Source organism: Ranitomeya imitator, chromosome 9, assembly GCF_032444005.1.
Source record: "Ranitomeya imitator isolate aRanImi1 chromosome 9, aRanImi1.pri, whole genome shotgun sequence".
Taxonomy (NCBI): Eukaryota; Metazoa; Chordata; class Amphibia; order Anura; family Dendrobatidae; genus Ranitomeya; species Ranitomeya imitator.
In genome coordinates, this window is record NC_091290.1 from 2,201,466 (window position 1) to 2,224,189 (window position 22,724).

At 49.2% G+C, this 22,724-nt stretch overlaps 1 protein-coding gene across 11 annotated transcripts in view; it reads left to right on the forward strand.

The window, feature by feature from the left end:
• Positions 1-22,724, forward strand: part of SOX6 (SRY-box transcription factor 6) — an 846,804-nt gene that overhangs the window by 788,737 nt on the left and 35,343 nt on the right. For 7 of the 11 annotated variants that reach the window (XM_069739870.1, XM_069739868.1, XM_069739872.1 and 4 more), the window contains one exon: positions 1,492-1,542. The exons of the other annotated variants lie outside the window; for them this stretch is intronic. In XM_069739870.1, coding sequence (XP_069595971.1) covers positions 1,492-1,542 — 51 coding nt within the window. The remainder of the gene's footprint in view (positions 1-1,491; positions 1,543-22,724) is intronic. 11 annotated transcript variants of the gene reach the window in all.

The following is a 22,724-nucleotide window of genomic DNA, read 5'->3' on the forward strand; positions in this document are numbered from 1 at the left end:
CAAACACAGAAATGAAACAGGTTTTAGCAAAGGGAGGCCAGACTAACTAAACAGACAGAGGATATGAAGGGCATCTGTGCGGTCAGCACAAAAAACTACAAAAGACCACGCAGAGTGTGCAAAAAGACCCCCGCACCGACTCACGGTGCGGAGGTGCCACTCTGCATCCCAGAGCTTCCAGCTAGCAAAGCAAAATCATGAAAGCAAGCTGGACAAGAAAACTATGAACAGAAAATAACAATCGGGGACTTAGCTTCTTGCAGGAAGAGACAGGTCACCAGGAAGATCCAAGAGCGAACTGAACCAGTACAGGAACATTGACAACTGGCATGGAGTAACGATCTGAGTGGAGTTAAATAGAGAAGCCAGCCTAAGAATAACCTAGGTCACCTGTGGAAGGAACCTCAGAACCAGCAACTCCACTCACAGCCACCAGAAGGAGTCCATGGACAGAACTCGCCAAAGTACCATTCATGACCACAGGAGGGAGTTCGATAACAGAATTCACAACATAACCCCCAGACATTACATCATGTGACTGATATCAGCCCCTCTTATAACGCTCCAGTACTGATATAACCTCCAGACATTACACCATATGTGACTGATATCAGCCCCTCTTATAACGCTCCAGTACTGATATAACCTCATGTGACGGATTTCAGCCTCTTATAACGCTGTTGTGGTGTCATACGCGGTGACTGCCTCCGCACAGTTATAATGTCTGCCCTGTGAGGGTCTCTAGTCCTGAATGATACAGGAAAGATATATATCCTGGTAACGTGTAAGGCTACTTTCACACTAGTGTCGGAATCTCCCCGTCGCAATGCGTCGGGCAGAGATTCCGACGCTAGCGTTTGATGCGCCGCACAATGGGTGCAGCAGATGCATTTCTCCGGCGCATCCGCTGCCCCATTGTGAGATGCGGGGAGGTGGGGGCGTTACATTTAACGTTTTTTGCTCCCGGCGGTCCGCCACAACACGGCGCAACCGTCGCACGACTGTTGCGACGTGTGGCAAAGCGTCGCTAATGTTAATCTATGGGGCAAAAACGCATCCTGCAAACAACTTTGCAGGATGCGTTTTTTGCCATAAACTGCGCATTGCGACATCTGGCAAAAAACGCCAGTATGAAAGTAGCCTTAACCAGTGGATTGCAGACTATTGATAACTGTCAATTCTCCCTATTTTTCTAGTCCTGAGTGAGGAGCTCAGGATCCCGGGATCTGGCACTCCGTGATCCCTTCCCCCTCTCAGTGTATACTCCTAGTTATGTGCACTGAGCACAGACTTCCTGTCATAGGACCTTTGGAATATAAGAACAGAGATGGTCAGGACAGGAAGTCTATGTATCCATAACAACCCCAGAGCAAGCACAATGTATCCGGGGTGTTGTGGCCATTCCTTCTGGGGTGTGCGTGTCAGTGTGAATCGTGTGCATCTATGTGGCGTCTCTCCTCTAAGCCCCTTCCACCATTTGTTGTATTTCAGATGCTGCTAGATGCCATCTCAGGAAGGATTTGCATTAGAAGTGCACACACAGTGAGTCACTATCATCTCTATGGTACATGTCTTCTGAATGTGGTACATCCCTGTAGCTGTCACTGCAGAGCCGCTGTCCAAGCTGCCATATTGAATGCGGGGGTACAAGATGGCTGCCAGCCCACATTACAACTGGGGAGATGCAGTGTAGGAGACAACTAGTCTGGCACATGTGGGAGCTCCCGAGGCGGAGTGTGCTCCTCGATACCAGTGCTGTGAGAGCGGCCGGTGGTGCAGGGCTCCTCGATACCAGCGCTGTGAGAGCGGCCGGTGGTGCAGGGCTCCCCGATCCCAGCGCGGTGACAGAACGACCGGTGGTACAGGGCTCCTCGATACAAGCGCGGTGACAGAACGGCCGGTGGTGCAGAGCTCCCAGATACAAGCGTGGTGACAGAATGGCCGGTGGTGCAGAGCTCCCAGATACAAGCGTGGTGACAGAACGGCCGGTGGTGCAGGGCTCCTCGATCTCAGCGCGGTGACAGATCGGCCGGTGGTGCAGGGCTCCTTGATCTCAGCTCGGTGACAGATCGGCCGGTGGTGCAGGGCTCCCAGATACAAGCATGGTGACAGAACTGTTGTGAATTCTGTGGTCAAGCTCCCTCCTGTGGTCATGAGTGGTACTTCGGCTGGTTCTGTCTATGAGCTTCCTATGGTGGATGTGAGTGGGGCTGCGGCTTCTGAGTTTCCTTCCTCAGGTGATGAGGTTAAGTCGTTAGGTGCTGCTCTATTTAACTCCACCTAGTTCTTTGTTCCTGGCCTCCAGTCAATGTTCCAGTATTGGTCTTGCTTTCTCCTGGATCGTTCTTGTGGCCTGTCTGCCCTGCATAAGCTAAGTTTTGCTTGTGTTACTTTTGTTTGCTATATTTTCTGTCCAGCTTGCTATATTGGTTTATCTTGCTTGCTGGAAGCTCTGAGACGCAGAGGGAGCACCTCCGTACCGTTAGTCAGTGCAAAGGGTCTTTTTGCCCCCTCTGCGTGGTTGTTTGGAGGTTTTTGTGCTGACCGCAAAGCTATCTTTCCTATCCTCGGTCTATTCAGTAAGTCGGGCCTCGCTTTGCTAAAGTCTATTTCATCTCTGTGTTTGTATTTTCATCTTAACTCACAGTCATTATATGTGGAGGGCTGCCTTTTCCTTTGGGGAATTTCTCTGAGGCAAGGTAGGCTTATTTTTCTATCTTCAGGGCTAGCTAGTTTCTCAGGCTGTGCCGAGTTGCATAGGTAGCGTTAGGCGCAATCCACGGCTACCTCTAGTGTGGTATGATAGGATTAGGGATTGCGGTCAGCAGAGTTTCCACGTCTCACAGCTCGTCCTATGTTAGTAACTATCAGGTCACTTTGTGTGCTCTTAACCACTAGGTCCATTGTGGTTCTGAATCACCTGTTCATAACACAGAACGGCCGGTGGTGCAGGGCTCCCAGATACAAGCGTGGTGAGAGCGGCCGGTGGTGCAGGGCTCCTCTATACCAGCGCTGTGAGAGCGGCCGGTGGTGCAGGGCTCCTCGATACCAGCGCTGTGAGAGCGGCCGGTGGTGCAGGGCTCCTCGATCTCAGCGCGGTGCCAGATCGGCCGGTGGTGCAGGGCTCCACGATCCCAGCGCTGTGACAGAACGGCCGATGGTGCAGGGCTCCTCGATACAAGCGTGGTGACAGAACGGCCGGTGGTGCAGGGCTCCCAGATACAAGCGTGGTGACAGAACGGCCAGTGGTGCAGGGCTACCAGATAAAAGCGTGGTGACAGAACGGCCGGTGGTGCAGGGCTCCACGATCCCAGCGCGGTGACAGAACGGCCGGTGGTGCAGGGCTCCTCGATACAAGCGCGGTGACAGAACGGCCGGTGGTACAGGGCTCCACGATCCCAGCGCGGTGACAGAACGACCGGTGGTGCAGGGCTCCTCGATACAACCGCAGTGACAGAACGGCCGGTGGTGCAGGGCTCCTCGATACCAGCGTGGTGACAGAACTGCCGGTGGTGCAGGGCTCCCCGATACCAGCGTGGTGACAGAACGGCCGGTGGTGCAGGGCTCCTCGATACCAGCGCAGTGACAGAACGGCCGGTGGTGCCAAGCTCCCCGATACCAGCGCAGTGACAGAGCGACAGGTGATGCAGGGCTCCCCAATACCAACGTGGTCCTGTGGCTCCTATTACAGGGGGAACAAGTTTTCCTCCCGAAGTTTCCCCCCCATCACCTGTAAGTGATATTATCGAGAGGGGAACGGAAGTGAAGACCCCGTAATGTTACAGAGTGGGAGGCCGAGTTCTGAGGAGCAGAGGGCAGAATATCACCACCACTCTGCTGACCCCACAGCTGACAAAACCTAAAATAAAAACAAAATGAGCAAATCCCCTGAAGTGAAGAAATAGCAATAGGGCATGAAAATAATATAAGGTGCATAGTTAACATAGTATTGATGAAAGAAGCCATCCCACCACGTAACGGTGACCCTACTCGGCATGGTCCTAACCTATAGTATTAAAACCTTTCCATACGTCAGATCATGTAACTGTGAATAAGAGCTGAGCAGGACCAAGACCCCCGACTAATGGACGCCTAACCACAGGGAGCCATATAAACGTAATGTCCAGTTCAAGGAAAAGGGAGGCCGCAGCCTTACCTGCACACAGCGCAAAAACAGGCAACTATAACCTTCATGTTGCATGCATGCCAACTTATATTCCAGTTCATCGCTTTAGGTTTTTGACCTCAAATGCAGAGTCCAGACCCCCGCTGGTATCAGCACAAACATTGCGTCCCTGTCGGGAGCTTCATGGCCGAGCAGCTGCACACAGCTGTACATCACCAAGCACAATGCCAGTGTAACACCGCCACTACTGGACTCTGCAGGAGACGTGTTCTGTGCAGTGACGGATCGCACTTCTGTATCTGCATCTGATGGAGGAGTCTGGGATTGGTGATTCCTGGAGGACGTTACCCCCTGACTGCACTATACCCCCTGTACAGATGGTGGAGGGGATAATGCTATGGGCTGTTATCAGGGGGCGGCTTCGGACCCTCAGCTCCAGGGAGCATAAGACATTGTGGACAATTGTAGCTTCAGCTTTGTGGGTACATTTGGGGAAGGCCCTTATCTGCCCCCATGACTGTGCCAAGTGCATGAGGTCCATGCAGAGACGGGGGAACATGATCGGCCGACAGACCCTGGAGCCCAGCCACATCCAACACCACGGCGATTGTGAACCCGGACCCCCAACATCAACGTCTGACCCCACAAATGCTCTTCTGGATAAAGGTGAAAAATCCCAGAGACGCCTCCAAAATCTTACAGTAACCCCAGAAGAGCTGAGCCGTTCTATCTGCAAAATCTGGATGTGAGGGGGTCACATACTTTCTCCATATTAATGTCTATGGATGTAGATGAGGACAGTGAAGCCCCCGGAGGTGGATGTGGGGGCACATACTTTCTCCATATTAATGTCTATGGATGTAGATGAGGACAGAGAAGCCCCCGGAGGAGGATGTGGGGGGCACATACTGTCTCCATATTAATGTCTATGGATGTAGATGAGGACAGAGAAGCCCCCGGAGGAGGATGTGGGGGGCACATACTTTCTCCATATTAATGTCTATGGATGTAGATGAGGACAGAAGCCCCCGGAGGTGGATGTGGGGGGCACATACTGTCTCCATATTAATGTCTATGGATGTAGATGAGGACAGTGAAGCCCCCGGAGGAGGATGTGGGGGGCACATACTGTCTCCATATTAATGTCTATGGATGTAGATGAGGACAGTGAAGCCCCCGGAGGAGGATGTGGGGGGCACATACTGTCTTCATATTAATGTCTATGGATGTAGATGAGGACAGTGAAGCCCCCGGAGGAGGATGTGGGGGGCACATACTTTCTCCATATTAATGTCTATGGATGTAGATGAGGACAGAGAAGCCCCCGGAGGAGGATGTGGGGGGCACATACTTTCTCCATATTAATGTCTGTGGATGCAGCTTTGGAATCTCTTGCCCCTCTCACACATACCAAAGCTCGCAAAATCAACAGACAACCCTGGCACACCAGCATGACAAAAGAACTGAGGCGAGCTTCCAGAGCTGCTGAGCGCAGATGGAAAAGATCCCACTCTAACGAGCACTTCATCGCATTCAAACAGTCCCTCACTGCTTTCAAAACCATGCTCGCCACAGCAAAACAAACCTACTTCTCATCTCTCATATCCTCCCTGTCTCACAACCCCAAACAGTTATTCAACACCTTCAACTCTCTCCTCCGTCCCCCAGCACCTCCTCCCTCCCCACTCATCTCAGCTGAAGACTTCGCCTCATTTTTCAAGCAGAAAATTGAGAACATCAGAGACAATTTTAGTAAACAACCCCCAGAACCCTTCCTCCCAACTACCCAGCCCTCCACCTCCAAAACCAACTTCTCCACCATTACAGAAGACGGACTCTCCACTCTACTCTCAAGATCGCATCTCACCACCTGTGCACTTGACCCACTCCCATCCCACTTCATCCCAAACCTCACCACAGTCTTCATCCCAACCCTAACCCATCTCTTTAACCTATCACTAACAACTGGCATTTTCCCCTCAAGCTTTAAACATGCCACAATCACACCTATCCTCAAAAAGCCCTCTCTTGACCCATCCTCTGTATCTAGCTATCGCCCTATATCACTTCTCCCCTTTGCCTCAAAACTACTGGAACAACATGTCCATATTGAACTGTCCTCCCATCTATCTTCCTGCTCCTTCTTCGACCGCTTTCAATCAGGCTTCCGGTCACACCACTCCACTGAAACTGCCCTAACTAAGGTCACCAATGACCTATTAACCGCCAAGAGCAAGCGACACTACTCTGTCCTCCTCCTCCTGGACCTGTCCTCTGCCTTTGACACAGTGGACCATTCCCTGCTGCTGCAGACCCTCTCATCCCTTGGCATCACAGAATTGGCCCTATCCTGGATCTCATCATACCTAACTGACCGTACATTCAGCGTCTCCCACTCACACACCACCTCCTCACCTCGCCCCCTATCTGTCGGAGTCCCGCAAGGCTCAGTTCTAGGACCCCTGCTCTTCTCCATCTACACCTTTGGCCTGGGACAGCTCATAGAATCTCACGGCTTTCAGTATCATCTCTATGCTGACGACACACAGATCTACATCTCTGGACCAGATATCACCTCCCTACTAACCAGAATCCCTCAATGTCTGTCTGCTATTTCATCCTTCTTCTCCACTAGATTTCTAAAACTTAACATGGACAAAACAGAATTCATCATCTTTCCCCCATCTCACGCGATCTCCCCAACGAACCTATCCATTACAGTAAACGGCTGCCCACTCTCCCCAGTCCCACAAGCCCGCTGTCTTGGGGTAATCCTTGACACTGATCTCTCCTTTAAACCACATATCCAAACCCTTTCCACTTCCTGCCGCCTCCAACTCAAAAATATTTCACGGATCCGCACATTCCTAAACCAAGAATCTGCAAAAACCCTAGTCCATGCCCTCATCATCTCCCGCCTTGACTACTGTAACCTCCTGCTCTGTGGCCTCCCCTCTAACACTCTTGCACCCCTCCAATCTATTCTAAACTCTGCTGCCCGACTAATCCACCTGTCCCCCCGCTATTCCCCGGCCTCTCCCCTCTGTCAATCCCTGCACTGGCTCCCCATCACCCAGAGACTCCAGTACAAAAGCCTAACCATGACATATAAAGCCATCCACAACCTGTCTCCTCCATACATCTGTGACCTCGTCTCCCGGTACTTTCCTGCACGCAACCTCCGATCCTCACAAGATCTCCTTCTCTACTCCCCTATTATCTCCTCTTCCCACAATCGCATACAAGATTTCTCTCGTGCATCCCCCCTACTCTGGAATGCTCTACCACATCAGACTCTCGCCTACCATCGAAACCTTCAAAAAGAACCTGAAGACCCACCTCTTCCGACAAGCCTACAACCTGCAGTAACCACCGATTGACCAAACCGCTGCACGGCCAGCTCTACCCTCACCTACTGTATCCTCACCCATCCCTTGTAGATTGTGAGCCCTCGCGGGCAGGGTCCTCTCTCCTCCTGTACCAGTTGTGACTTGTATTTTTCAAGATTATTGTACTTGTTTTATTATGTATACCCCTCCTCACATGTAAAGCGCCATGGAATAAATGGCGCTATAATAATAAATAATAATAATAATGTAGATGAGGACAGAGAAGCCCCCGGAGGAGGATGTGGGGGGCACATACTGTCTCCATATTAATGTCTATGGATGTAGATGAGGACAGTGAAGCCCCCGGAGGAGGATGTGGGGGGCACATACTGTCTCCATATTAATGTCTATGGATGTAGATGAGGACAGAGAAGCCCCCGGAGGTGGATGTGGGGGGCACATACTGTCTCCATATTAATGTCTATGGATGTAGATGAGGACAGTGAAGCCCCCGGAGGAGGATATGGGGGGCACATACTGTCTCCATATTAATGTCTATGGATGTAGATGAGGACAGAGAAGCCCCCGGAGGTGGATGTGGGGGGCACATACTTTCTCCATATTAATGTCTATGGATGTAGATGAGGACAGAGAAGCCCCCGGAGGAGGATGTGGGGGGCACATACTGTCTCCATATTAATGTCTATGGATGTAGATGAGGACAGAGAAGCCCCCGGAGGTGGATGTGGGGGGCACATACTGTCTCCATATTAATGTCTATAGATGTAGATGAGGACAGTGAAGTCCCCGGAGGTGGATGTGGGGGGCACATACTTTCTCCATATTAATGTCTATGGATGTAGATGAGGACAGAGAAGCCCCCGGAGGAGGATGTGGGGGGCACATACTGTCTCCATATTAATGTCTATGGATGTAGATGAGGACAGTGAAGCCCCCGGAGGTGGATGTGGGGGGCACATACTGTCTCCATATTAATGTCTATGGATGTAGATGAGGACAGAGAAGCCCCCGGAGGAGGATGTGGGGGGCACATACTTTCTCCATATTAATGTCTATGGATGTAGATGAGGACAGAGAAGCCCCCGGAGGAGGATGTGGGGGGCACATACTGTCTCCATATTAATGTCTATGGATGTAGATGAGGACAGTGAAGCCCCCGGAGGAGGATGTGGGGGGCACATACTTTCTCCATATTAATGTCTATAGATGTAGATGAGGACAGAGAAGCCCCCGGAGGAGGATGTGGGGGGCACATACTTTCTCCATATTAATGTCTATGGATGTAGATGAGGACAGTGAAGCCCCCGGAGGTGGATGTGGGGGGCACATACTTTCTCCATATTAATGTCTATGGATGTAGATGAGGACAGTGAAGCCCCCGGAGGTGGATGTGGGGGGCACATACTTTCTCCATATTAATGTCTATGGATGTAGATGAGGACAGTGAAGCCCCCGGAGGAGGATGTGGGGGGCACATACTGTCTCCATATTAATGTCTATGGATGTAGATGAGGACAGTGAAGCCCCCGGAGGAGGATGTGGGGGGCACATACTGTCTCCATATTAATGTCTATGGATGTAGATGAGGACAGTGAAGCCCCCGGAGGAGGATGTGGGGGGCACATACTGTCTCCATATTAATGTCTATGGATGTAGATGAGGACAGAGAAGCCCCCGGAGGTGGATGTGGGGGGCACATACTTTCTCCATATTAATGTCTTTGGATGTAGATGAGGACAGAAGCCCCCGGAGGAGGATGTGGGGGGGCACATACTTTCTCCATATTAATGTCTATGGATGTAGATGAGGACAGTGAAGCCCCCGGAGGTCGATGTGGGGGGCACATACTTTCTCCATATTAATGTCTATGGATGTAGATGAGGGCAGAGAAGCCCCCGGAGGTGGATGTGGGGGGCACATACTTTCTCCATATTAATGTCTATGGATGTAGATGAGGACAGTGAAGCCCCCGGAGGAGGATGTGGGGGGCACATACTTTCTCCATATTAATGTCTATGGATGTAGATGAGGACAGTGAAGCCCCCGGAGGAGGATGTGGGGGGCACATACTGTCTCCATATTAATGTCTATGGATGTAGATGAGGACAGAGAAGCCCCCGGAGGTGGATGTGGGGGGCACATACTGTCTCCATATTAATGTCTATGGATGTAGATGAGGACAGTGAAGCCCCCGGAGGAGGATATGGGGGGCACATACTGTCTCCATATTAATGTCTATGGATGTAGATGAGGACAGAGAAGCCCCCGGAGGTGGATGTGGGGGGCACATACTTTCTCCATATTAATGTCTATGGATGTAGATGAGGACAGAGAAGCCCCCGGAGGAGGATGTGGGGGGCACATACTGTCTCCATATTAATGTCTATGGATGTAGATGAGGACAGAGAAGCCCCCGGAGGTGGATGTGGGGGGCACATACTGTCTCCATATTAATGTCTATAGATGTAGATGAGGACAGTGAAGTCCCCGGAGGTGGATGTGGGGGGCACATACTTTCTCCATATTAATGTCTATGGATGTAGATGAGGACAGAGAAGCCCCCGGAGGAGGATGTGGGGGGCACATACTGTCTCCATATTAATGTCTATGGATGTAGATGAGGACAGTGAAGCCCCCGGAGGTGGATGTGGGGGGCACATACTGTCTCCATATTAATGTCTATGGATGTAGATGAGGACAGAGAAGCCCCCGGAGGAGGATGTGGGGGGCACATACTTTCTCCATATTAATGTCTATGGATGTAGATGAGGACAGAGAAGCCCCCGGAGGAGGATGTGGGGGGCACATACTGTCTCCATATTAATGTCTATGGATGTAGATGAGGACAGTGAAGCCCCCGGAGGAGGATGTGGGGGGCACATACTTTCTCCATATTAATGTCTATAGATGTAGATGAGGACAGAGAAGCCCCCGGAGGAGGATGTGGGGGGCACATACTTTCTCCATATTAATGTCTATGGATGTAGATGAGGACAGTGAAGCCCCCGGAGGTGGATGTGGGGGGCACATACTTTCTCCATATTAATGTCTATGGATGTAGATGAGGACAGTGAAGCCCCCGGAGGTGGATGTGGGGGGCACATACTTTCTCCATATTAATGTCTATGGATGTAGATGAGGACAGTGAAGCCCCCGGAGGAGGATGTGGGGGGCACATACTGTCTCCATATTAATGTCTATGGATGTAGATGAGGACAGTGAAGCCCCCGGAGGAGGATGTGGGGGGCACATACTGTCTCCATATTAATGTCTATGGATGTAGATGAGGACAGAGAAGCCCCCGGAGGTGGATGTGGGGGGCACATACTTTCTCCATATTAATGTCTTTGGATGTAGATGAGGACAGAAGCCCCCGGAGGAGGATGTGGGGGGGCACATACTTTCTCCATATTAATGTCTATGGATGTAGATGAGGACAGTGAAGCCCCCGGAGGAGGATGTGGGGGGCACATACTTTCTCCATATTAATGTCTATGGATGTAGATGAGGACAGTGAAGCCCCCGGAGGTCGATGTGGGGGGCACATACTTTCTCCATATTAATATCTATGGATGTAGATGAGGACAGTGAAGCCCCCGGAGGAGGATGTGGGGGGCACATACTGTCTCCATATTAATGTCTATGGATGTAGATGAGGACAGTGAAGCCCCCGGAGGAGGATGTGGGGGGCACATACTGTCTCCATATTAATGTCTATGGATGTAGATGAGGACAGAGAAGCCCCCGGAGGAGGATGTGGGGGGCACATACTGTCTCCATATTAATGTCTATGGATGTAGATGAGGACAGTGAAGCCCCCGGAGGAGGATGTGGGGGGCACATACTTTCTCCATATTAATGTCTATGGATGTAGATGAGGACAGTGAAGCCCCCGGAGGAGGATGTGGGGGGCACATACTTTCTCCATATTAATGTCTATGGATGTAGATGAGGACAGAGAAGCCCCCAGAGGAGGATGTGGGGGGCACATACTTTCTCCATATTAATGTCTATGGATGTAGATGAGGACAGAGAAGCCCCCGGAGGAGGATGTGGGGGGCACATACTTTCTCCATATTAATGTCTATGGATGTAGATGAGGACAGTGAAGCCCCCGGAGGAGGATGTGGGGGGCACATACTTTCTCTATATTAATGTCTATGGATGTAGATGAGGACAGAGAAGCCCCCGGAGGTGGATGTGGGGGGCACATACTTTCTCCATATTAATGTCTATGGATGTAGATGAGGACAGTGAAGCCCCCGGAGGAGGATGTGGGGGGCACATACTTTCTCCATATTAATATCTATGGATGTAGATGAGGACAGTGAAGCCCCCGGAGGTGGATGTGGGGGGCACATACTGTCTCCATATTAATGTCTATGGATGTAGATGAGGACAGTGAAGCCCCCGGAGGTGGATGTGGGGGGCACATACTTTCTCCATATTAATGTCTATGGATGTAGATGAGGACAGTGAAGCCCCCGGAGGAGGATGTGGGGGGCACATACTTTCTCCATATTAATGTCTATGGATGTAGATGAGGACAGTGAAGCCCCCGGAGGAGGATGTGGGGGGCACATACTGTCTCCATATTAATGTCTATGGATGTAGATGAGGACAGAGAAGCCCCCGGAGGAGGATGTGGGGGGCACATACTTTCTCCATATTAATGTCTATGGATGTAGATGAGGACAGAGAAGCCCCCGGAGGAGGATGTGGGGGGCACATACTTTCTCCATATTAATGTCTATGGATGTAGATGAGGACAGTGAAGCCCCCGGAGGTCGATGTGGGGGGCACATACTTTCTCCATATTAATATCTATGGATGTAGATGAGGACAGTGAAGCCCCCGGAGGAGGATGTGGGGGGCACATACTGTCTCCATATTAATGTCTATGGATGTAGATGAGGACAGTGAAGCCCCCGGAGGAGGATGTGGGGGGCACATACTTTCTCCATATTAATGTCTATGGATGTAGATGAGGACAGAGAAGCCCACGGAGGAGGATGTGGGGGGCACATACTTTCTCCATATTAATGTCTATGGATGTAGATGAGGACAGTGAAGCCCCCGGAGGAGGATGTGGGGGGCACATACTTTCTCCATATTAATGTCTATGGATGTAGATGAGGACAGTGAAGCCCCCGGAGGTGGATGTGGGGGGCACATACTATCTCCATATTAATGTCTATGGATGTAGATGAGGACAGAGAAGCCCCCGGAGGTGGATGTGGGGGGCACATACTTTCTCCATATTAATGTCTTTGGATGTAGATGAGGACAGAAGCCCCCGGAGGAGGATGTGGGGGGCACATACTTTCTCCATATTAATGTCTATGGTTGTAGATGAGGACAGTGAAGCCCCCGGAGGTCGATGTGGGGGGCACATACTGTCTCCATATTAATGTCTATGGATGTAGATGAGGGCAGAGAAGCCCCCGGAGGTGGATGTGGGGGGCACATACTTTCTCCATATTAATGTCTATGGATGTAGATGAGGACAGTGAAGCCCCCGGAGGAGGATGTGGGGGGCACATACTTTCTCCATATTAATGTCTATGGATGTAGATGAGGACAGAAGCCCCTGGAGGAGGATGTGGGGGGCACATACTTTCTCCATATTAATGTCTATGGATGTAGATGAGGACAGTGAAGCCCCCGGAGGTCGATGTGGGGGGCACATACTTTCTCCATATTAATGTCTATGGATGTAGATGAGGACAGAGAAGCCCCCGGAGGAGGATGTGGGGGGCACATACTTTCTCCATATTAATGTCTATGGATGTAGATGAGGACAGTGAAGCCCCCGGAGGTCGATGTGGGGGGCACATACTTTCTCCATATTAATATTTATGGATGTAGATGAGGACAGTGAAGCCCCCGGAGGAGGATGTGGGGGCACATACTTTCTCCATATTAATGTCTATGGATGTAGATGAGGGCAGAGAAGCCCCCGGAGGTGAAAGTTTCCCTCCTACAAAGATTGGAGAGGTCTGTAATTTTTATCGTACACTTCACCTGTGAGAGACAGAATCTAAAAATAAAATCCAGAAAATCACATTGTAGGATTGTTACATAAATAATTTGCATTACATAAGTATTCGACACAATAGAAAAACAGCGTAGGACTCGAAGCGCAGCTAGCAAGAAATGGCCGTCGTCCACAGAAGGCATCCGCTCCTGTCCCGCTGTACCCCATGTTATGGACTAAATAAAGGAATGTTTTACTGGATGGTGAGTGCCACCTTTTTCTCTGTTTTTGGACTCTTTTTAAGGCTACTTTCACACTTCCGTCTTTTTAGATCCGTCACAATGCGTCGTTTTGGGAAAAAACGCATCCTGCAAATGTGCCCGCAGGATGCGATTTTTTTCCCATGGATTTGTATTGCCGACGGATCGCGACGTATGGCCACACGTCACGTCCGTCGTGCACTGGATGCGTCGGTATTTAGCGGACCGTCGCAGCGAAAAAACGTTCAAGGGAACGTTTTTTCGTATGTCGTGTCCTGCATTTTGAACTGCGCATGCACGGCCGGAACTCCACGCCCTCCTCGCTGGGAGTTTACTATGGGCAGCGGACGCGTTGAAACACTACGTTCGCTGCCCACGTTGTGCAGAAAATCACCATTGTCCGTCGGTACGTTGCGCCGACGCTTTGTGACGGCCCTGTACCGACGGAAGTGTGAAAGAAGCCTAACTTAACTTGCACCATCCACTGGCTGCAGATGTACTAAGGACTACAGTACCCGACCTGGAATCCAGACCTATAGTTACAAGAGCTTCTCACAAAATTAGAATCTCATCACAAAGTGAATTTATTTCAGTTCTTCTATACAAAAACTGAATCTCACATATCATATAGAGTCATTACACACAGAGTGATCTATTTCACGTGTTTATTTCTGTTAATGTTGATGATTATGGCTTACAGCCAATGAAACACAAAAGTCATTATCTCAGTAAATTAGAATACTTTAGAACACCAGCTTGAAAAATGATTTTAATATCTGAAATGTTGTCCTACGAAAATGTCTGTTCAGTAACTGCACTCAGTACTTGGTCGGGCTCCTTTTGCATCAATTACTGCATCAATGCGGCGTGGCATGGAGGCGATCAGCCTGTGGCACTGCTGAGGGGTTATGGAAGCCCAGGTTGCTTTGATAGCAGCCTTCAGCTCGTCTGCATTGTTGGGTCTGGTGTCTCATCTTCCTCTTGACAATACTCCATAGAGTCTCTATGGGGTTAAGGTCAGGCGAGTTTGCTGCCAATCATGCCCAGTGATACTGTTGTTTTTACACCAGGTATTGGTACTTTTGGCAGTGTGGACAGGGGCCAGGTCCTGCTGGAGAATTTAATTTCCATCTCGGAAAAGCTTCTCGGCAGAGGGAAGCATGAAGTGCTCTACAATGTCCTGGTAGACGGCTGCGCTGACTTTGGTCTTGATAAAACACAGTGGACCTACACCAGCAGATGACATGGCTCCCCAAACCATCACTGATTGTGGAAACCGCACACCAGACCTCAGCAGCTTGGATTGTGGCCTCTCCACTCTTCCTCCAGACTCTGGGACCTTGATTTCCAAATGAAATGCAGAATTTACTTTCATCTGAACACAACATCTTGGACCCCTGACAACAGTCCGGTTCTTTTTTTCCTTGGCCCAGGTAAGAGGCTTCTGGCGTTGTCTATTGGTCGTGAGTGGCCGGACACAAGGAATGTGACACTTGTCGCCCATGTCCTGGACACGTCTGTGTGTGGTGAAGCAATGACCCCAGCAGCAGTCCACGGTGTGTGAATCTCACCCATATTTGTGAATGGCCTTTTCTTAACAATCCTTTCCAGGCTGCGGTTATCCCGGTTGCTTGTGCACCTTCTTCTACCACATATTTTCCTTCCACTCCATTTTCCATTAATAGGCTTGGATACAGCACTGTGTGAACAGCCGGCTTCTTTACCAATGACCTTTTGTGTCTTCCCCTCCTTGTGGAGTGTGTCAGTGACGCCTTCTGGACATCTGTCAGGTCCGCAGTCTTCCCCATGATTGTGGAGCTACTGAAACAGACTAAGGGACCTTTATATACACTTAGGAGCCTTTACAGGTGTTTATTGTTAATTATTCGGATTTACTGAGATAATGACTTTAGTGTTTGATTGGCTGTAAGCCATACTCATCAACATTAACAGAAATAAACACGTGAAATAGATCACTCTGTAATGACTCTATAGAATAGATGAGATTCACGCTTTGTATTGAAGAACTGAAATAAATTCACTTTTGAGGATATTCTCATTTTGTGAGAAGCACTTGCATTTCCTTCTTCAGTAAGGGGTTAACCGTCTACTTCATGACAACATAGATATAGCTGTGAAATTAGCTTTGGTTTATTCAGTAGAAAGTATGGGTTCCCAAAAGTAGTGTTATTAATATCTCGGCACAAGCTAAATGGTTGTCTGGTGTATTGGCTGGAGCAGCGGCTTCCAGCATGGGTGATATCTGCCCTTCACCTGCTGTATGCCATGAAACACAAATTTGGTCCACCACAGCTTTTTCAGATTTGCCATGTTGCCAAACTTTTCTAAAGGAAATTGTATTTCCATATTGTTTGCTCGGCATTGACTCATTTCCCCATTTAATGACAAACCAGAGAAGCTAGAACATTACATAGGAATCCCAAATACTTACAAGTTTTTCCAGGAGGAGCTTACTGGGGTGCACTTATTTATGCAGTGTATTTTTATAAGACACATTATTAACTCTGCTACGACCCATCAGCACTGCAATGAGAAAACGGGGGAGATTTAACGGTTGTCGTGTGGATATTCCGCTATATGTAAGCAATAGTGTGGCAATGGTGCTCAGGTGTCCAGCGGATTCGTGGCTTTTCTCTATAGCGACTTCATGGAAGCCAGAGACCAGTAGCAGAATATCGTCCTGGCTCCTGAGGCTCGGCGTCCTCATGCTGGTTAGAGAGTCAGACATGCCCTCTGCTGGCCGCTGCCCGAGATATCCGGCACGGTGCTCATGTACAAATTATATACTGGACACTGATTGATCTTGTTAGATCTGTTCTGCATGTCTCAATAGTGTGAAAAGTAACAAGTCACGTGTGCCAGTTTGTGGCCAAGAAAAATGCCAATAGCCACGTTTCACAGCTGAGAACTTGTAACCATTGAGTCGTCAAGACGCCTACATTGATGCATTGTAGCCATGAGGAGAGGATTTCAGAGAACTCTGCGTATTCTGGAGCTGATTGTGGAGCCATGAGGAGCAGATTTCAGAGAACTCTGCGTATTCTGGAGCTGATTGTGGAGCCATGAGGAGCAGATTTCAGAGAACTCTGCGTATTCTGGAGCTGATTGTGGAGCCATGAGGAGCAGATTTCAGAGAACTCTGTGTATTGTGGGGCTGATTGTGGAGCCATGAGGAGCAGATTTCAGAGAACTCTGCGTATTCTGGAGCTGATTGTGGAGCCATGAGGAGCAGATTTCAGAGAACTCTGCGTATTCTGGAGCTGATTGTGGAGCCATGAGGAGCAGATTTCAGAGAACTGTGTATTGTGGGGACGATTGTGGAGCCATGAGGAGCAGATTTCAGAGAACTCTGTGTATTGTGGAGCCATGAGGAGATTTTAGAGAACTCTGTGTATTGTGGAGCCATGAGGAGCAGATTTCAGAGAACTGTGTATTGTGGGGATGATTGTGGAGCCATGAGGAGCAGATTTCAGAGAACTGTGTATTGTGGGGCTGATTGTGGAGCCATGAGGAGCAGATTTCAGAGAACTGTGTATTGTGGGGCTGATTGTGGAGCCATGAGGAGCAGATTTCAGAGAACTCTGTGTATTGTGGAGCCATGAGGAGATTTCAGAGAACTCTGTGTATTGTGGAGCCATGAGGCGCAGATTTCAGAGAACTCTGTATTGTGGGGCTGATTGTGGAGCCATGAGGAGCAGATTTCAGAGAACTCTGTGTATTGTGGAGCCATGAGGAGATTTCAGAGAACTCTGTGTATTGTGGAGCCATGAGGAGATTTTAGAGAACTCTGTGTATTGTGGAGCCATGAGGAGCAGATTTCAGAGAACTCTGTATTGTGGGGATGATTGTGGAGCCATGAGGAGCAGATTTCAGAGAACTGTGTATTGTGGGGCTGATTGTGGAGCCATGAGGAGCATATTTCAGAGAACTCTATTGTGGGGCTGATTGTGGAGCCATGAGGAGATTTCAGAGAACTCTGTGTATTGTGGAGCCATGAGGCGCAGATTTCAGAGAACTCTGTATTGTGGGGCTGATTGTGGAGCCATGAGGAGCAGATTTCAGAGAACTCTGTGTATTGTGGGGCTGATTGTGGAGCCATGAGGAGCAGATTTCAGAGAACTCTGTATTGTGGGGCTGATTGTGGAGCCATGAGGAGCAGATTTCAGAGAACTCTGTATTGTGGGGCTGATTGTGGAGCCATGAGGAGCAGATTTCAGAGAACTTGTTGTATTGTGGGGCTGATTGTGGAGCCATGAGGAGCAGATTTCAGAGAACTCTGTATTGTGGGGCTGATTGTGGAGCCATGAGGAGCAGATTTCAGAGAACTTGTTGTATTGTGGGGCTGATTGTGGAGCCATGAGGAGCAGATTTCAGAGAACTCTGTATTGTGGGTCTGATTGTGGAGCCATGAGGAGCAGATTTCAGAGAACTCTGTGTATTGTGGAGCCATGAGGAGCAGATTTCAGAGAACTCTGTATTGTGGGGCTGATTGTGGAGCCATGAGGAGCAGATTTCAGAGAACTCTGTGTATTGTGGAGCCATGAGAAGCAGATTTCAGAGAACTCTGTATTGTGGGGCCGATTGTGGAGCCAAGAGAAGCAGATTTCAGAGAACTCTGTATTGTGGGGCCGATTGTGGAGCCATGAGGAGCAGATTTCAGAGAACTCTGTGTATTGTGGGGCTGATTGTGGAGCCATGAGGAGCAGATTTCAGAGAACTTGTTGTATTGTGGGGCTGATTGTGGAGCCATGAGGAGCAGATTTCAGAGAACTCTGTATTGTGGGGCTGATTGTGGAGCCATGAGGAGCAGATTTCAGAGAACTCTGTGTATTGTGGAGCCATGAGAAGCAGATTTCAGAGAACTCTGTATTGTGGGGCCGATTGTGGAGCCAAGAGAAGCAGATTTCAGAGAACTCTGTATTGTGGGGCCGATTGTGGAGCCATGAGGAGCAGATTTCAGAGAACTCTGTGTATTGTGGGGCTGATTGTGGAGCCATGAGGAGCAGATTTCAGAGAACTTGTTGTATTGTGGGGCTGATTGTGGAGCCATGAGGAGCAGATTTCAGAGAACTCTGTATTGTGGGGCTGATTGTGGAGCCATGAGGAGCAGATTTCAGAGAACTCTGTGTATTGTGGAGCCATGAGAAGCAGATTTCAGAGAACTCTGTATTGTGGGGCCGATTGTGGAGCCAAGAGAAGCAGATTTCAGAGAACTCTGTATTGTGGGGCCGATTGTGGAGCCATGAGGAGCAGATTTCAGAGAACTCTGTGTATTGTGGGGCTGATTGTGGAGCCATGAGGAGCAGATTTCAGAGAACTCTGTATTGTGGGGCCGATTGTGGAGCCATGAGGAGCAGATTTCAGAGAACTCTGTATTGTGGGGCTGATTGTGGAGCCATGAGGAGCAGATTTCAGAGAACTGTGTATTGTGGGGCTGATTGTGGAGCCATGAGGAGCAGATTTCAGAGAACTCTATTGTGGGGCCGATTGTGGAGCCATGAGGAGCAGATTTCAGAGAACTCTGCGTATTCTGGAGCTGATTGTGGAGCCATGAGGAGCAGATTTCAGAGAACTCTGTATTGTGGGGACGATTGTGGAGCCTGGCCAGAGTTTGCCAACTAGGGTTGCGGCTATCCTGGTCGACACAAGGCATGCTGCCGTTCAGGCTGGTTACAGGTGTGCGGATTCTGTGCACCATTTTTTGTGGGCCCCAATCATCGCAGTGTGAGCTAAGGACAGAGCTAAATGAACCCTCCACACTCCAGACGTCGGGAGCAAATCATTTAAAAATGGCTTTACCAGGAGAAGCAATTTAACGTGATCCACATTGTGTCCCATCCGCCAGCTTCTTATAAATGACAAGTCGTACAGAAAAGGACAGCAGCAGAATGGTTAAAGTCAACTTGTCTGTTATTAAAGGTTTGAGATGATGTTGCCGCACAGTTGGAGGGGATATTAAATATTGATTTATCGTGTAGGAAGAACGATAGGGAAAAATGAGGCTAAGTGCCCCTCACCATCTATCAGATCAGTGCAATTTATCTATATCTCAACAGGAGCAACGCCACACTACAATAGCTGCATGAATCTTGAAGATTGGGTCAGGGTAGTGAGGATTTAATCACAATCCGCCGACTTGTCACCTCGTGGGGGTGGAAAACGCAGCAGTTTCTCAGACAATCACTACTTTGGTCTTCCCTGCTCTGCAGTGAGCCGGGTGCTGAAATCCTGAGCAGAGACATTCGAGCTGCTCGCCCATACTGTGTGCAGGTTATTTTCGGCTCCGGCTCTCATTATTGCAGCGCAGCCAAGAGAAGCTTTGGAGATCTGCAGAAAGTGCCACAAAGCTCATCCTGTAACAACCAAAAAGTGATTATGGCTCCTGCCTGGGATGGGTGTAATCGAGACTTGTGTCACTCCCCGATACTTCATGTGTGCACATATGTGAGATTCCTGCACTCCAGTCCAAAAAAGATTGTTGTCCAGAAATATCTCCACTACTAGAGCTCCGATCTTACCTCATAGGTGGACGAGATCCAGATACCGAAGGCACAGTATGCGAGAAAAAAAAGGGGGGGGGAAACACAAACATTGTGAAAAAAAAGAAAAAGAACTCGAAGCAAGGATCACCAAGCAACAACTTGCCTATTCTGGAGGACCCATACGAAGAGAGCGATCACTGGAGAAGAACATCGTGGTCGGAAGAAGAGAAGGAAGACCAGCAACCCGATGGCTTGATACTGTCACGAAAACGGCGGAGAAGAGCTTGGTGGACCTATCTAGGCTTGTACAGAATCAATCTTCCCACAGATCATTCATCCATCATGTCGCCATGGCTTGAGATCCAGGTGAAGGCCGTTAAAACAGAAAATAAAACCAATGGTCTGGTTAAATGCATCACCCAGGATAGTAGCTGTGGTTGGACACTTGATATAGGAGCCATGATACGCTCTTCCTTCGTAAGGTGTCTTTCTGATGACACTACTGATTGGTCCAGCACCAAGGTCACAGGCAGTTGCGCCTCAACACTGTCTGCTGGTACATACACATACAGACAGCTGAAGGACACTCATCCTGAAAAACAAAAAACCTTACAGAATCTTGTGGTGTAAAGTCTCCTTAGAAGGGCTCAGCATTTCAGAGGTCACGGGGACGTGCACCAAATCTGAGCACTGAACTAGACCGATGTAATAAGACTTCAATGGGACACTGTTTAGGGAAGCACTCATGCTGGGATAGAACATGAGTGGCCATGGTCCTAGCAGTTGCACCCTCCCTCAATCAGGGACACAACAAAAGGGAAGGGGCTGTCCAACCCACCCAGAACACTAGTCTGTTATCTTGGGTGACAACCACTAGCAGAGGTCAAGACGGGGCTCATAGAAGGGTGTCACACAACCCTAAAGACAAAAACCACAACTGATGCTGGGAAGGTGAAGACGCTTACGATGCAGAGAGTCGTAATCCAGAATAGCAGAATATGGATACAACATTTGATTCAGAGATTCCCACCTCCACAAAACACACAAGCCACCATCTGTTCCTCAACTCTTGTTGGGTGTAAGTAGTGATAAAGAGACTTGTGAGGTACCAGGAAGAATACAGTTTTTGAGATCAGCATCGGCTGTTTATATGGGGTAAGGTGGAAAGACTCAATAAATAGCTTCTCACATGTCCAGAGACATTGTCAAGGCACAGCGTGTTCTCACTGCTTCACCATACAGAAATTAAAAGGAAAAATGGCTTTCAATACGCGATTGTCTGCGGACAATACGTCCTTTCTCCTGCCTCCGGACCGGATAGAATGGATGGTATTGACGACACTGTCCTTTTCTTGCAGACCAATTGTTTGCTTTGTTTGGGGGCGTAAGAGGTTTAGTGGACAGAAACTTTTAAAAGTTCTTGAAAGTTCTCTTTGTGATAGGACTTCACAGGACACATGAAGGGAAAATGCTGGACGTTCTGACAAATGTTTCATTGCTTTGTGGCAGTGGACGAGAATTTGTACACGACTAGAAAAAAGGTGATAAAGAGGAAAATCATAGCTGGGGTATCGACAAACCCATTAAGTACAGTCTGCATGTAATGAAAAGACGACAAAAGTGTAATAACATCCATGTAGTCATAATGTACAAAAAAGAAACGCCACCTATCACCAGAGATCAGCGGTGACATCACTGAGAATGCCTCCTATCCATCACCAGAGATCAGCGGTGACATCACTGAGAATGCCTCCTATCCATCACCAGAGATCAGCGGTGACATCACTGAGAATGCCTCCTATCCATCACCAGAGATCAGCGGTGACATCACTGAGAATGCCTCCTATCCATCACCAGAGATCAGCGGTGACATCACTGAGAATGCCTCCTATCCATCACCAGAGATCAGCGGTGACATCACTGAGAATGCCTCCTATCCATCACCAGAGATCAGCGGTGACATCACTGAGAATGCCTCCTATCCATCACCAGAGATCAGCGGTGACATCACTGAGAATGCCTCCTATCCATCACCAGAGATCAGCGGTGACCTCAATGAGAATGCCTCCTATCCATCACCAGAGATCAGAGGTGACATCACTGAGAATGCCTCCTATCCATCACCAGAGATCAGCGGTGACCTCAATGAGAATGCCTCCTATCCATCACCAGAGATCAGCGGTGACCTCAATGAGACGCCTATCCATCACCAGAGATCAGCGGTGACCTCAATGAGAATGCCTCCTATCCATCACCAGAGATCAGCGGTGACATCACTGAGAATGCCTCCTATCCATCACCAGAGATCAGAGGTGACATCACTGAGAATGCCTCCTATCCATCACCAGAGATCAGCGGTGACCTCAATGAGACGCCTATTCATCACCAGAGATCAGCGGTGACCTTAATGAGAATGCCTCCTATCCATCACCAGAGATCAGAGGTGACATCACTGAGAATGCCTCCTATCCATCACCAGAGATCAGCGGTGACATCACTGAGAATGCC